Raw genomic sequence first — 17,269 nt, forward strand, 5'->3', positions numbered from 1 at the left:
TAACTTCCTCTAGCCCACCGCTGGAGGAGCCATGCTGTGCGGTACCAGATAACATGCACCTTTACAGTTGCAGTGAAGCATACTTTTCATGTACTGTATGTGTCACTGTATATGTGTATTCAGCAAGCTCATGGTGAACCAGAACTCATTGGAGTGTGTAAGGGGCTACAAAGGACCAAAAAGCCTTCTTAATAAAATGTTAAGAAAAACAAAAGTTTGCCATCTTAAAACAGAAGGAATTTGTGATAATTCAGGTTGGAGTGAGCATAAGATGACTCCCATGAGGTATCACTGCTGAATATGCAAATGATCCCTTGTTGTCCCTGTAAGCTAGCCACACCACCAGGACCGCTGGAATGCAATGATGCATTCATTGCATTCCAGCAGTTCTTGAGGTGTGGCTAGCTTACAGGGACAACAAGGGATAATCTGCATATTCAGCAGTGATGCATTGTGGGAGACACCGTATGCTCACTCCAACCTGAATTATCACAAATTCCTTCTGTTTTAAGAAGGCAAACTTTTGTTTTTCTTAACATTTTAGTAAGGGGGCTTTTTCGTCCTTTGTAGCCTCTTACACACCCCAATGACTTCTGGTTCACCATGAGCTTGCTGGGTAGTCTGTAACTCTGCGTGTTTCAAGTCCTACTCCATACAGCTAATTAATTCATGCCATGCACTGATGAGAATCAACCAATCCGAAACAGTCTGTATGCATGTTGGATTATTGTGGCTCTGTACAGTTATCAGGCTGACACATCATTGCATTCCAGCGATTCTGGAGGTGTGTTTAGCTATTAGGGACAACAAAGGATAATTTGCATATTCAGCAGTGATGTATCGTGGGAGACATCATATGTTCACTCCGACCTGAATTATCGCAAATTCCTTCTGTTTTAAGAAGGAAAACTTTTGTCTTGTATAGTATGTGTATATGTCACTGTATAACCTTTCCCCTCCCTTGCAATCTTGTCTTTACAGTATGTACAATGCAATGCCCCAGTGTGAAACTAGCCTTATACTCTAAATTTGTCTGTCCAGGAATATTTAAATAAAAAGATAAACTAATACTGAATTATTGCTAAAAAATGAAAATATACAGCTACACCATTTAAAGAGTGGTATAATAACAGCCCGTGTTTTTCGTAGTAAACATGGGCATGTCTTTATTTGAAATGCTTTGTTTTGTTATTGTGAGAGATCTTCCAGTTACCAAGTACATCAATTATAGGGCCTGATCCCTTTTTCTCCCAAGTTTTTTCCAAGGAGATAATTTTTCATTTTCTGTTTAAAATAACTTTTCAGCACTCTGCAATTGAAAAAGTAAGAACAAGTAGGTGAAAAAGTACTGTCAAAATCATTCTGAGTATTTTCTTGCTTGCTGGTGGCTTAAAGCAGTAGGATTAGCCATACTATGCCAAGGAAAGAAACACATATATAAGTAGATAAATACTTGATCTACTTACATAACACATGTATTGTACTGTCCACGTTTTGATTTCAATTAATGTTATATAGCAAAAGAAGAGAATTCTGTTCCTCGTGGGAACCATGTCTTTTGTCCACAGTTTAGGCTAAATCCCGCTGTCATTTCTGCCCTTTACTTTTTTTACTTTTCTCCTCCAATCACTGAGTCACCTCAACCTTGCTTGTAAACATAAATGAGTAGGGGATCGTATTTCAGATAGGCAGGGAAATAAATGGAAGAGAAGGAATATATTATAGATATAGTTGGCTGATTGGCTGATGGTGTAATGGTTAAGGGCTCTGCCTCTGACACAGGAGACCAGGGTTCGAATCTCGGCTCTGCCTGTTCAGTAAGCCAGCACTAATTCAGTAGGAGACCTTTGGCAAGTCTCCCTTACACTGCTACTGCCAATAGAGCGCGCCCTAGAGGCTGCTGCTCTGCTCTGGCGCTTTGAGTCGGCAAGGAGAAAAGCGCAATATAAATGTTATTTGTCTTGTCTTGTCTTGTCTAAATAGAACCCCCAGCATGCAACTGTTTGGCACTGACTACTAAAGGGCAAGTGCTCCGTATGTGATAACTCCAAATCATAACAGCAGGAAAAGTTTTGAAAGTTTTGAATGCAGGATTAGCATCTTTATCACTTAATACACTCAGACCAGTTGCTGTTGAAATTTGATTTTTATGGTGACAATCCCGCTTTAAAGGGCATTTTATTGATAAGATGTGAAAATATCATCTAAGAGAAAATTTGGGAGAAAAAGTAAATTGTATCGGATCCATAGTGAATTCTAGTTACTATTTATATTTCTGTGCTAAAAAGGTACAGTGTATTCTTATGCAGTGTACTTGACAGCTTATTAAAATATGCAATACTCTATGAAAAGCATACAATAATATGTACATAAATGAGGTTACACCTGAGATGGATTTTCTCTTGTGCCCCATCAGTAAGATCATCATTTGCTCTCTGGTGGATATCTCTCTGGGTTTCTATTTTGTGATCATCTGACAATCCATCAACTTTATGTATGAAAACCTCAAAGTTAATGTCCGGGTTCACTTTGTAAGCGCTAGTTACAGTGAGATGTAGTCTAGCGAGAGCTTCCATGTAATCATCCTGAAAAAGAGAAAACATGTCATCAGTATTAATGGTATGCACATCAGTTCTCAGTATATTGTTACATTTCATCTAATTGTGAGCTTTCTCACTTATTATTATTTTACACCCTAATCTAGTAGCAGTTTTATTATTATTATTATTATTATTATTATTGTTTCATTACTGAATAAGAACAGAGCATTGGCTATATCACCTTAACCCCAAGCGTTCCTACACAAGGAAAGCTCTAAATATATTTAGTGTAATGTTACAGATTTACAAATGTAGGCCGTAGAAGCTGTGACTTTTTTCTATTGTGCACACTCAGCACAGGTTCTGGTATCAAAAGTTTCTGTATACTTGGTGAGTGGTGTGAAACTCAAAAATACTCTTTTTTATTCTAAAATATAAAACACAGAAAAAAAAACACAGAAAACTATGAAAAACTTAATTTATAACATTGCCTGGTTGCTGGACACCTTATCAGATTGTCTCGTAACTAAGTAATTGCTGTGCAAACAAATTAGAGAAAGTTATTTCCTTCCCCACCCCAAGTGGATACAGCAGAAGCTATTTTGCATTGTTTTCACAGCTAATGCTACATACACACTTGAAAGATAAATGAAAGATATCAGACCAATTTTACCACCTTCCATGTAGTGTGAGAGCCATACTCTACAGTCTTTTCTATGGAGCTGAACTCCCCATCAGGTAAAAATCTTTGCAAGATACTGCACACAAAGACCGCTGTACACATTCAAAAGATCAGTATCTGCAAAAGATCTGTTCCTGCAAAAGATCCGTCCTTGCAAAATGCATTCATAGTCTATGATATCTGCAGATCCTCATACACACCTTGTTTAACAGACATTTATCTGCAGATACTTGTCAGATATGCAGATGAAGTCTGTTAAACAAGGTGTGTATGAGGATCTGCATATATCATAGACTATGAATGCATTTTGCAAGGACAGATCTTTTGCAGGAACAGATCTTTTGCAGATACTGATCTTTTGAATGTGTACAGCGGTTTTTGTGTGCAGCATCTTGCAAAGATTTTTACCTGATGGGGAGTTCAGCTCCATAGAAAAGACTGTGTAGAGTATGGCTCTCATACTACATGGAAGGGGGTAAAATTGGTCTGATATCTTTCATTTATATTTCAAGTGTCTAAACACCATAAGTATAGCTCAAGTCAATCTGATAATTTTGGTACAAAAAAAAATGCAATTTTTTCAATTAGCTTCAGAGTGAATTAGATGTTTGATTATTAACCCTTCAAGCATCTTGGAAACCATTTCTATATTGTTTGCTATTAGTTTTATGCATGTTTGATGCTGTATACCATAGGCTAATTTGAGTTTCAAATCACTTTAATAGTTCCTGGTAAGTAGAAACACGGCATTGAAGTAAACTTTTAGGTCCACTTAACGAAATCAAAAACTTCATTTTTATGCTTCAACCTTAAAGAGAAATTCTGGACAAATATCAAAAATTGTTTTGCATTAGATCCATATGTGTGATGTTCACACACCTATATGTATGCTCCTGCATTGATATAAATTCCTATGCTAGCTTTTCTTGTAACTCCCAACTGCTTTAAAGAGAATCTGTACTCTGAAATTCTTACAATAAAAAGCATACCATTCTATTCATTATGTGCTCCTGGTCCCCTCTGTGCTGTTTCTGCCATTCTCTGCTGCAAACCTGGCTTGTAATTGCCAGTTTTAGGCAGTGTTTACAAACAAACTAACCAGCTTCTAATAGGCTCAGCTAAGCAGAGTGTGTTAGTCACACAGAGCCTGCAGGGGGTGTGTACAGCTTCTAGCTAATCACAAGCAGCCCTGCACATTCCAGTCTGACTGCCTCAGCCTGACTGTGCCGACTATAGAGAGAAGATTAGATCATATAACAGAGATAACACAGCTACTGTGCAATTAGGAAAAGCTGCAGTAAGCCAGACCACATTAGAAAAGGCATAGGAACTTATAGCATAGAAGAAATAAAGATAAACAATTTGTTACAGAGTCTCTTTAATGACAAAATTACACCATGCCACAGGAGCTTCTGGGATGTGACTGGAGCATTCATGGTTATCTCAAATTAATGCCTGCACAATGAAAACAGAGCACATTTTAGGATGAAATTATCACACACAAGAAGCTGAATTGGGTGCACTTATTGATCTTTGCCCAGTGGTGCCACCCAGGGCTGAGTGGTGTCATCATAATTTCCATTTCAAAATAAAGTATTAAGAAAACTAAAGAGATGTTTTAATGCAGACTTTGTGAGCAGTCATTAGCAGGAACTGTTCCTACTGAAGCCCTTCAGAAGCTCCATGACATGGGATGTTGGTACCACCCTGGTCAAAGTGCTGGAAGTGGATTCATGAGTGTAAAAATTTCAGTTTGTGGACTAACATCCTCCTACCAGAGGACCTTACCAGGAGTATGTTGGTTTATGATTGCACCATTAAGATTGGGTTGAACCAGAACTCCATGCTAGAGGCCTGCGCTGGTCCAATATTTGATTCCCACACCCGACTCGCAGACCCGCTACCCGCACTCGACCCGCATCTCGCTACCTGCGACCTGACCCGCACCTGCAGCTCAAATCAATTTGGGTACCCGCACCCGACCCACGTTTCGGGTAACCTGCGGGTACCCAACCCGCTGCAGGCCTCTACTCCATGCAACTGCGTTGTGACTCACATGCATTTGTGGCAAAATAACAGTCACCTACCAGTTTACTGAGCATTAAATCAGTCATCATAATACTTATTCAGTGAACAGACACATGTCACACATGATGAAATTATTATGTCACTTTTCTGGCTGAACAGTTGGACACAGATATATGAACTGCAATCATTAATGTCTAGTGTTGGACATCTGCCTTGGTAATATTGTTGCATGGGAATTATGGCTCTTGCTAAATTAATGTTTTGTTTTTTTAAATATACAATGCTATGTAATATCTTGGTGCACAATAAATAAAAGTTAATAATAAATCAAACCACCTAAATACTTTGCACATTTTTATGGAATACTGAGGTTAGCCTAGCAATTCATTTCAAGTTTAACCACTTTACCCCCGCCCGTACGGATTTCTCCGTCCCTTTTTCCATCCTTTAACCCCCAGGGACGGAGAAATCCGTACTTTGCGCACTCCCGCCGCTGCCCGCGCTCCCGCTCGTATACACGCTGCCGCCCGCTCGCCCAGAGATCAACGAACGGGAAAATCCATTCCCGTTCGTTGATCTAAGCCCCGCAATGATCCGCTGCCGCTCGGCTGAGCAGCGCGATCATTGTGAGCAATAACAAAGTCCCAGCCTCTTTCTACTTCCTGCAAGCGTCCGGAAGGACGCTTGCAGGTCGCATGAAACAAAAAGTTACTGTTGCCATCTTGTGGCCAAATAGTAAAACTACACCCTACACATTTTTTACACACAAATAAACTAGTTTTACACAAAAAATTAACTCCTTACCTCCCACACTCCCCAATTTTTTTTTTGTAATTAAAAAAAAATAAAAAATTTACAATTTAAAAAAATACATAAATAGTTACCTTAGGGACTGAACTTTTTAAATATTTATGTCAAGAGGGTATAACACTGTTACTTTATAAACTATGGGCTTGTAATTAGGGATGGACGCAAAACTGAAAAAAATGCACCTTTATTTCCAATTAAAATATTGACGGCAAACATTGTGATAGGGACATGATTTAAACGGTTTTATAACCGGGATAAATAGGCATATACATTTAATGGGTTTTAATTACAGTAGCATGCATTATTTAAAAACTATAAAGGCCGAAAACTGAAAAATAATAATTTTTCCCACATTTTTTCCTATTTTCCCATTAAAACACATTTAGAATAAAATAATTCTTGGCATAATGTCCCACCTAAAGAAAGCCTAATTGGTGGCGAAAAAAACAAGATATAGTTCATTTCATTGCGATAAGTAATGATAAAATTATAGACGAATGAATGGAAGGAGCGCTGAAAGGTGAAAATTGCTCTGGTGGTCAGGGGGTAAAACCCCTCAGTTGGGAAGTGGTTAATTTTGGTTTCAATATTTTTATTGATTTTTAAGTAATACAACAATAGTAACAAAAGAAACAGTTGCACATATGCGGTACAGTTGGAACATTTTTGGTTTGCGAACATTCTGCCAGCCAAAGGCATCATGTGCCAGGAAGGTCAAACCCAAATATACAGTATGTACAACCTTAACTTTAAATAGTTAACATAAAACACAAAATACGGTCCTTAGAAGCCCCACAGTGACCAGAACTGGGGGCCAGCCTTTACAGACAGGGCTAGAAAAGAGGGAGAAAAGGGCTAAACTGCCCATTCGCCCTCTGTTTCCCTTCTCCTGACCAAGGAGAAGAGAAGGAAGAAGAGAAAGAAAAGGAAGAAGGAAGAGAGGGGAGGGCAGAGTCCAGGGGAGTCCAGTGGAGCCTACTATGTTGTGAACAGGTTGGCGTCTATTTCAAGTTTAATTTTATTACAACAACAGACCAACTTCTAGCCTGCACTTGCCAACCAAGAACACAGTAGCGAGACTTCTGAATTTACCTGTGAATCAATGACAAATATCAGAGCTCCTGTTCCTCTAAATATCATTTCATAGTCAAACGTAGGATCAAAGAAGTCGATTTGCCCTGGAAAGTCCCATATCTGGAAGTTCACAAATGAGCTGTTTGAGACATCCTCCCTGCAGATCTTATTCGTGCTCTCTAGAAACAGCGTTTCATTAGGGGACATTTTATGAAACACAACTTTCTGGATTGAAGATTTTCCACTTCTACGTAATCCCATTAATAGGATTCTTGGCTTGACTTCTGTGCTAAATGGGTCTGTAAAATCTAAAACTGGAGAGAAAAAAAGTATTAGTTTACTTTGTATTTCATTTTACATCCTGTTGATGTTGACACAACTACAAAATTAAAAAAAAATACCTTTACAATCTTAAAAGTTTTTTTTATATATTTGGTCCAGAATGTGTTGATATTCAGCACTTAGGGGCTGGGGCCAGAAAAAACTCAAAAACACCAGAAGGGTGAGGGAGAAAGGGGGCCAAGATATCATAGTAGCTTATCTCTGAAATTGCACATAAATAAATCACTTATTGTGAGCTCTTTTACACTACATGCAATTCTGATTTCAGATTTTGATGCAATTTTACATGCGATTCTGATTCTGATTTTTTTATGTGATAAAAAGTCCTGTATGCTGCACTTTTTCTGCGTTTTTCTTCTTTTGTTGCTAGCATCCAGTGAAAATTGCAAATCGGAATCGGAAATCAAAATTGCAATATGCAGTGCAAAAGAAGCCTGCAAGGGTCTCTTTTGCTGCTCTAAGAGTTGACACTGTTTGTTGGTAACTTACAGTCATACAACAATATCCTATATAATAAACCCCCTATGTCTCTGCGTCCTGTCCCTGTGTGTGTGTGTGTGTGTGTGTGTGTGTGTCCCTGCTTACAGACTTGACAGTTTGCTGTCTGAGAACCTCATTGCATTGTGGGAATTAACAGGTTTTTCCAACTGCCAAGCAAGCAAAATCTCCCTGTGTGCATATACTGCAGACATCGGTGGAGGACAGGCGAGCGGGACGCATCTGTGGACACGTTGCTGGGGGGGGGGGGGGAGAGCGCCCGTAGCCTAGCGCCCATTTTTTAATGGGCGGGCTTTTTACTAGTATTCTATGTAACAGTTATCGTAAATAAGGTCTATTAGATGTATAGCTAGTGGTGAGTTGTCTTGGCCAAAATAAGTGTTTTATTGTTCATTACAAGTTCTTATTTGTAGTATTGATCCTTATCTGGCTGTTGTATTTTCTGATAACAGTTTTGTATAAGGCTAAGTTCACAGTGGGATGTTGCATTGTGATGCGATGTTAACGTCACAACGTAAAATTACAAAGCAACAAAAAAGTCGAAACCCATATTTATGCAGCGTTAACTTCACATACAGTAGGCACAGTGAAGCATACAGGCAATGAAGTGTATGCTTCCCTGTATCTGTTAATGTGTGTTTTTAGAGGGCACTGCAGCAGTGCATTACCATAACACATCAATTACAATGCAATGCTAACACTTTATAACATGGGACCATAACGTCCCACTGTCAACCTAGTCTAAGGAAATTTGTTATATTTGGCTGCTGTATATTGTCTTTTTATTTAACCTCTAATTCTTTTTTCAATAAAATAACAATATTCTTGTTGATAAAAAAAGGTACAGTACCAGAAATTGCATACATTTACATGATTCCTAGCTATGCCACTGTACATCATGACAAAGTCTTTATGGGTGAAGGGTTGCTGATTCATTTATTCCCACATATGTATCGCAAATGTATTATGCATTGTTTCTTACACTTTGTTCAAAATGTGCGCAAGCGTACACAATGTACAGGGGTTGTATCTGTTTTCACAACAAAGTTGTTTATATAAATATCTGTGTGGCTGTACAGGAACAGGAAATCTGGACTGACCTTGTGCTCTTGTCACACTAATCTTAGTGGCAGACACCTGCTACATTACTTCACTATGCCAAATAAGCACTGACAAGAAAACAAGCAGACACGCCAAGAGACATGAACACACAAGATGTACTGTTGTACTTCACTACTTCTGTTCTTTGTGCTGATTTGAATTCCTGCCAATGACTGCATGACAGTGATTTTCTCTGAATACAAAACAGGGTGTTAGAGAAAATGTTGTAGAAATACTGAAGAGCACGCATATGTAATAGTTGTTGGAAGTAATTTTCAGTATATAGTACGTTTAGTAATGCAGTTATAGCACCACCAAACATTATACTATTTAAAAGTCAACCTATCACTAATTATTATAAAATATGCAGGCCATTTTTATCTTACTGAGCACCCTGACAGTTTAGAGCTGTAGAACGCTTCCTTGCATCCCTCAATACATGGAACCTATACCCCAATGCACTGAACCTATCCAGCTAATTGTGATGGAGCATTCCCTGCAATGAAGGGATTTGTGGACCTTCCACTGTATTAAAAAATATAAATAAGCATACAAGTTTCAAATGTCCAGTGGTGCCTGCTTCGTAATCATTTAGGACAATTTTAGTTTTCTTAACCTCTTGAGGACCATGAGCTTAAGCCCCCCAGTGACCAGGCCATTTTGTTCAAAATTGGTCACTGCAGCTTTAAGGCCAAGCTGCAGGACCGCACAACACAGCACACAAGTGATTCTCCCCCCCCCCTTTTGTCCCCACCAACAGAGCTCTCTATTGGTGGGGTCTGACCGACCCTGCAGTGTTTGTTTGTTTTTATAAAAATATTTTTTTTTTTTTTTTATTAAATTTGTGAATTTTTAAATATATTTATTTCCCTCCGTCCCTCCCACCCCACAGGCAGCCAATAACGGCGATCGGCTGTCATAGGCTTCAGCCTATGAGAGCCGATCGCTCTCTTGTACCCCAGGGGGACAGCCGTGTCACACGGCTGTCCCCAGTACAGCACTGCTGCAGATCGCAATGCTGTACAATACAATTAAGCGGCGATTTCACCGCTACAGTCTCCCGAGACTGAAGGCTACGCTCCGCCCACCAACTAGTACATCTAGTTGGTCTGCCTGCGCTCCAAGGTGGCTGGAACGCGGAAGCGGCGGTGGAGCCAATTAGGTTTTGGGGGAGGAACGGGGAGGGCATGCGGCTATAATTACGCGTTACGGAAACTTCTGCGCATGCTCCTGATGAGTCCAATAGGACGAAACTAGTAGGGCGTGGCCTGCAGAAGCGGAAGTTAGCCGGCGTGGCGTGCAGGGAGACCGAGGAACGGTCATCCATGCGGACACAGGGAGCCAGCCAGGTGGCCAACGTGAAGGGGTAGAGCCCTATAAAACTCTATGCTCTTCAAAAATCTACTGGAATGTGAGTGTGCATTTTTAATATAATTAAATTTTTCATATGGTTTTACGCTATGGGAAGGAACATGTGTTAGGAAAAAAAGAAAATAGAAAAAACTGGCACCAGTATGCGGCAGGGATGGAACGGCCACAGGTGGGCTTACCTGCAGCGTGCACCGATATGCCACAGCGTCTTGAAGAAAGGAGAAAGGCGGGCACTGCTGCATAAAATCCCTTTATTGTGGCCGGGTTACAGAGTGGTTAGCAGTGGGGGGAGAGGGTTGGGAAGGAACATGTGTTTTATTTGAGGTGAATGCTGTGGACTTACTGTTGGATAAAGTACTGTTTAAAGGAGCCAGTATAGGCAGGGGATTGCCTGAAAATATCCCAGAGGCGATTGAGACCCATCTAGCCGAGGGTCATCTTCTAAGGGTGAGTGCCCACTTCTGAGGGTGAGGTGGTGGTGGTCATTCCATTTGCTTTCTGGAGATCAAGTCTGGCACAGAATTGGATTTACAGGACTTTATATATTGTCATTTTGGACTGTGGACACAGCAGGAGCGCTATTTCCTTTTTATATATATAGAAAAAAGACAATCGCCCATCAAGTCCAACCACGAAAAAAATTTTTTAAAAACACCATCCTGAACCTGCACATAAACCAGTTGATATCTCAGTTGATCCAGGGGAAGGCAAAAAACCTTACAAGGCTTGGGCCAATTAGCCTTTTAAAGGGGAAAATTCCTTCCCGACTCCAGATGGAAGTCAGATAAATCCCTGGATCAACTCTTCTGGGAATTACCTAATAATTATAACCGCGGATGCCCTTCAATGCAAGGAAAGCATCCAAGCCCTCTTTAAATGCAGATATAGAGTTCGTCATAACTACTTCCTGAGGTATGATATTCCAGTTTTAACCACTCTCACTGTGAAGGACCCCTTTCTAAATAGATAGCAACAAAAAGCTAATCCCTAGGGTTGTACTCTGATGTATTTATACATTGTAGTCGGGTCAGCTCTCAGTCGCCTTTTTTCCAAGCTAGATAAGCCCAGTTTTTCCAACCTTACTTGGTAAGTGAGCTCTTCCATCCCTCTGATTAATTTAGTTTCCCGTCTTTGTTACCTATTCCAGAAGGTCAATGTCCTTTCTATTGTGTGGTGCCCAAAACTGTATCCCATACTCCAGATGTGGTCTCAAGTGGTTTATACTGAGGGAGTAGTATACTAGCATCTCGAAATATTACCCTTTTTATGCCTCCCAGAATTGTATTTGCTTAGCTACCGCTGCTTGGCATTGTATACGATTATCTAACTTGTTATCAACCAGTATTTGTAAGTCATTCTCCAAGTCAGATGTTCCCAGCTGTATGCCATTTATATTATACGATGACTTACCCTTGGTACATCCTAAGTGCATGACTTTACATTTATCAACATAAAATTTAATCTGCCACGTACCTGCCCATATGGCCATGTTGTCAAGGTCCTGTTGTAATATGTCACTATCAGTCTTAGTGTTGATAATTCTGCATAACTTGGTATCATCTGCAAAGATGGCTACATTACTGTGTATTCCATCTACTAAATCATTAATAAATAAATTGAAAAGAATTGGACCAAGGACTGACCCCTGCGATACCCCACTGCTAACAGTTTTCCATTTTGAGTATGTTTCGTTTACCACCACTCTTTGCCTTCTATCCCTTAACCAGTTCTCTATCCACATACACACATTTTCTCCTAGTCCCTGTATCCTCAGCTTCTGCACTAGGCTATTGTTGGGATTGGGAACAGTGTCAAAAGCATTTGTAAAGTCCAAGTCACAGCATCCTTCTGCTCTCTCCTGCTGTTCACTGGAAACAGACAAGTGATTGCTCTGTTATTTCTATCTGGTTGATGTGTGGGTGGTATTTATACATTATTCTCCATGGCTGCCACCCAACTCATACCTACAGCGGAGTGGTACATATGCTTATATTGGACTCACAACAGGGGGAGCCAGGTGCTGCTGCAATCAGGTTTTGGGAACAGCACATCCCCTAGGGCAGTAAAAAAAAAAAAAAAAAACTCTACATGCAAAAATGTATTTTCCTTTAATTAAATCTGAAGAGGCACATCCTTTTGTGGGTAAACTTGAGGATGTAGCTGTAAAGAGAAAGTGATTAGATCCCATTCTGCAACCCCAGTCCCTCTAAACTCAACCCTTCTTCCACCTAGCTTTAAATTCATGGCCCAAACTTTACTCTGTGTGTGCGAGTACGGTTGCACTGTGCAGTCCCCAGTAGGTTTGCGCCGCAGTAGCACGGAGATACTCATGCACAGAGAAAAAAGCTATGCACATCATTAAATGCACTGTCCTAAGTGCTAAATAAAAATCTAAAACGTTTCATATAAAACCTACTGTGCGATTCCTTCTTAAAGTGTACCAGAGATGACATGATTAAATAAACATAAGCCTATACAGTGGCAAGCATACAGACACTAATGCTATGCTCCTTTTCTTTTTTCCCTGCCTGAAAGAGTTTTTAATTAGCTATGGAACTTATAGTTTTTCTCCAGTCAGGACCAAGTGGCTTACTGATAAATTACAGCTATAAAACACTTTCCTAAGCAGATACCTGGGCTTTTTACTGTGAGAGGAAAAGATAAAAAGGTCAACAGTTCATGTATTTTTACTCTGGAACTCTTGAGACACTGCAATTGAGCAGAGACTATAAAACATTAAATATGCTTTGTAAATGTTTATACGTAAAATAAAACCTTGAGATATCTAAAAGAGTCATTTTTAGGAGTGGAAGGACATATCCAGTTGTTTATCGCATTCGTTTATTTTCATCTCTGGTTCACTTTAAAGGAATACTGTGGGGGGGGGGGGGGGGGGGGGGGGGTCGGGGGAAAAAAGAGTTGAACTTACCCGGGGCTTCTAATGGTCCCCCGCAGACATCCTGTGCCGGTGCAGTTACTCACCGATGCTCTGGTCCCTGCCTCCGGTTTACTTCTGGAATTTCAGACTTTAACCACTTTACCCCTGCCCATACGAATTTCTCCGTCCCTTTTTCCATCCTTTAACCCCCAGGGACGGAGAAATCTGTACTTTCCGCGCTCCCGCCGCTGCCCGCGCTCCCGCTCGTAAACACACCGCCCGCCGCTAGTAAACACGACGCTGCCCGCTCGCCCGGAGATCAATGAATGGGAAAATCCATTCCCGTTCGTTGATCTAAGCCCCGCAATGATCCGCTGCTCTCCGATGGGCAGCGTGATCATTGTGAAAAAAAACAAACACTCACAGCCTCCTAGTACTTCCTGCGAGCGTCCAGGAGGACGCTCGCAGGTCGCAATAAACAAAAAGTTACTGTTGCCATCTTGTGGCCAAATAGTAAAACTACACCCTAAGCATTTTTTACATAGAAATAAATTAGTGTTACACAAAAAATTAACTCATTACCTCCCACACTCCCATTATTATTTTTTTGTAATAAAAAATTTTTTAAAAAATTTACAATTAAAAAAAATACATAAATAGTTACCTTAGGGACTGAACTTTTTAAATATTTGTCAAGAAGGTATAACACTGTTCCTTTATAAACTATGGGCTTGTAATTAGGGATGGACGCAAAACTGAAAAAAATGCACCTTTATTTCCAAATAAAATATTGGCGCCAAACATTGTGATAGGGACATAATTTAAACGGTTTTATAACCGGGACAAAAGGGCAAATAAATTTCATGGGTTTTAATTACAGTAGCATGCATTATTTAAAAACTATAATGGCCGAAAACTGAAAAAATAATTAATTTTTTTCCCACATTTTTCCTATTTTCCCATTAAAACACATTTAGAATAAAATAATTCTTGGCATAATGTCCCACCTAAAGAAAGCCTAATTGGTGGTGGAAAAAACAAGATATAGTTCATTTCATTGCGATAAGTAATGATAAAGTTATAGACGAATGAATGGAAGGAGCGCTGAAAGGTGAAAATTGCTCTGGTGCTCAAGGGGTAAAACCCCTCAGTGGTGAAGTGGTTAAAGTCTGAAAACCACTGCGCCTGCATTGGCGTGTCCTCACTCCAGCTGATGTCACCAGGAGCGTACTGCGCAGGCCCAGTATGGTCTGTACCTGCGCAGTACGCTCCTGGTGACAGCGGGAGCGAGGACACAGTAACGCAGGCGCAGTGGTTTTCAGACCACTTCCTCCAGCCCAAAGCTCCCAGGACGTCCCACGCTGCAGCTCTCCCCGCAGCCATTCGCCGCAGGTCCGTCCCGGTCCTTGGGGAGGACGTCAGAGCGACCTGTAGGTTGCTCTGTCGCTCTGTACTGTGCCTGCGCGAGCAGCGCTGTCAATCACCGCCACATGGGCCGGAGCGGACTGCGCAGGTGAAGTAGCTCTGCACCTGCGCAGTCCGCTCCGGCCCACGTGGCGGCGATTGACAGCGCCGCTCTCGCGCAGGCGCAGTACAGAGCAACCACCAGGTCGCTCTGACGTCATCGCCGGGGACCGGGTCGGAGCTCCGGCGAACGGCTGTGGGGAGAGCTGCGTCGTGGGACGTCCTGGGAGCTTGGGGCTGGAGGAAGCCCCCGGTAAGTAGCGTTTATTTACTTTATTTATCCCGGATAACCCCATTAAGGTCTTTTTTCAGTTCCAGGAAATTTGCGGTATTGTAAGATACAAGGCAGCTGCGGCGAACAGCACCGCCGCCGCAGCTGCCTCCATGCGGCCATCCGTCCGTCCAGCGTCCAGGACGCCGAGGAAGGAGCCTGCTCACTTGCCGGGGTCACCTTAGCGCGCGGGCGCGCGCACAGACGGGACCTTTATGCGGGGAGGAAGCCCGTCAGCTGACCTGCTGGTCAGCTGACGTCAGAGGAGTCCCACGGCGCCCAGGATTGGCTGATTCAGGAGGGGCGTGCCAGTGGGGTCTCCTCTGCTTTATAAGCCTCTGGGCTTCATTCTCACACTGTCTGTTGTCGTGAATACCTGCGTGTTAGCGCTCAGACCTTAGACTAGATCCCAGGTGTTGATGGTAAGGATTTCACACCTAGTCTAGGATATTGCTACCTTGCTATTGTTATTTGTTAGACGAGTTCCCGGGTGTTGATGCCAAGGATTTCACACCTAGACTAGGATATTGCTTATTGTATTGATCTCCTGTGTATGACTCTTAGCGATTTCTCTGACTCTGATCCTGTACTTTTGCCTATCTGTCTACCTGTTGCTGAACCTCTGCCTGATTACCGATTACTCTCTTGTCTCACGATTCTGTACCGATATGTACCTTCCTGTTGCTGAACCTCTGCCTGATTACTGATTATTCTCTTGTCTTGGCTGCAGTACTTCCTGAATCACCCGCTCCACGGGAGATTTAGACTCCTTGATATTGTTTTCTCCAGCTTGCTGGAGCTTGTACTCTAGTGCACGCTCAGTGTACTGATAGTACCTCACCAGCCCCTCTGATGAGGTCTCATTCAACTATTAAAGTTACGGTTGCACCAAATCACTACACACCCAGCTCTTTGTCTGCTATACTAGTATTATTGGTGATTCTGCAGATCACCCATAATCAGGTATAGCGTCTGTATTATTGGTGATTCTGCAGATCACCCTATAATCAGACATCTGAGCTACGACACAAGACCGGTATCTTTCAGCATAGTAGAAGTAGTAGAGTGTTGTACCGTGTTGGCTATCAGTAAAAGCAAGGAGTTTTGAATCAGGATGATACCATTTATTGGCTAACTTAGAGATGAAAAAACAGTGAGCTTTCAGCTTATAAAAAGCCTTCGTCGGACTGGTTCCTGACAAAAACTGAAAAACACAGCTTATGTACACTGACATACAGAGGAGAAACATTCTTACAGACATAAATGTAATTAGATGACTTAACTGTTACTCAGGAGGCTTTCCCAGGCATCCTGGCTAAATTGATAAGATCAACAGTTCCCTCAACATAACATAAATTAGACTCTGGTGATGGGGAGACATTGTAAATTCCGAGTTCAAATTGTAACTGGGCTGGTTGTCATTGTAGTTTTATTGTGTCTCCTTGGCTGCAGTACTTCCTGAATCACCCACTCCACGGGAGATTCGGACTCCTTGATATTGTTTTCTCCAGCTTGCTGGAGCTTGTACTCTAGTGCACGCTCAGTGTACTGATAGTACCTCACCAGCCCCTCTGGTGAGGTCTCATTCAACTATTAAAGTTACGGTTGCACCAAATCACTACACACCCAGCTCTTTGTCTGCTATACTAGTATTATTGGTGATTCTGCAGATCACCCATAATCAAGTATAGCGTCTGTATTATTGGTGATTCTGCAGATCACCATATAATCAGACACCTGAGCTACGACACAAGACCGAACAGACCAGTAAAGTATAATGGAGGCACTCTGCCAACGGGTCGACGTGTTAACCACCACCGTGAATGAACGCATTAAAACGGTGAACGCTCAACAGATTAAGATTGACCAACTAGCTGAGTCAGTTAACCGTTTATTGGACCCTAATACCTGAGTGTCTCCCCCTTCTGTGATCGAGCCGAGGGTACCCCCAAATTCTCGGGGCATCGCTCAGATTTTAGTAATTTTAAGCATAGATGCTTATCATACTTCGAATTACGACCCCTTTCTTCAGGTACAGAAAGTCAGAGGGTCACGTTCGTTAAAACTTTATTGTCTGGAGATTCCCAGTCCTGGGCATACAGTCTCCCTACCGGACATGAGGCCTTGACTTCAGTGGAGGAGTTCTTTAAGGCCATGGCCATAATTTACGATGATCCCGATTTGGCCGTGATGTCTGAAAGGAAGTTAAA

The 17,269-nt window shown here is 41.6% G+C and overlaps 1 protein-coding gene across 4 annotated transcripts in view; it reads right to left on the reverse strand.

The window, feature by feature from the left end:
- RRAGD (Ras related GTP binding D) overlaps positions 1-17,269 on the reverse strand; it is an 83,804-nt gene that overhangs the window by 27,778 nt on the left and 38,757 nt on the right. For 3 of the 4 annotated variants that reach the window (XM_068231142.1, XM_068231141.1, XM_068231143.1), the window contains exons 2-3: positions 7,153-7,448; positions 2,386-2,585 (exon numbers count right to left, since the gene is read on the reverse strand). In XM_068231142.1, the coding sequence (XP_068087243.1) occupies positions 2,386-2,585; positions 7,153-7,448 (496 nt within the window). Of the gene's footprint in view, positions 1-2,385; positions 2,586-7,152; positions 7,449-7,535; positions 7,947-17,269 lie in introns of those variants that run through there. The other variant, XM_068231144.1, reaches the window with a different exon arrangement.

This window comes from Hyperolius riggenbachi, chromosome 4 (genome assembly GCF_040937935.1).
Source record: "Hyperolius riggenbachi isolate aHypRig1 chromosome 4, aHypRig1.pri, whole genome shotgun sequence".
Taxonomy (NCBI): Eukaryota; Metazoa; Chordata; class Amphibia; order Anura; family Hyperoliidae; genus Hyperolius; species Hyperolius riggenbachi.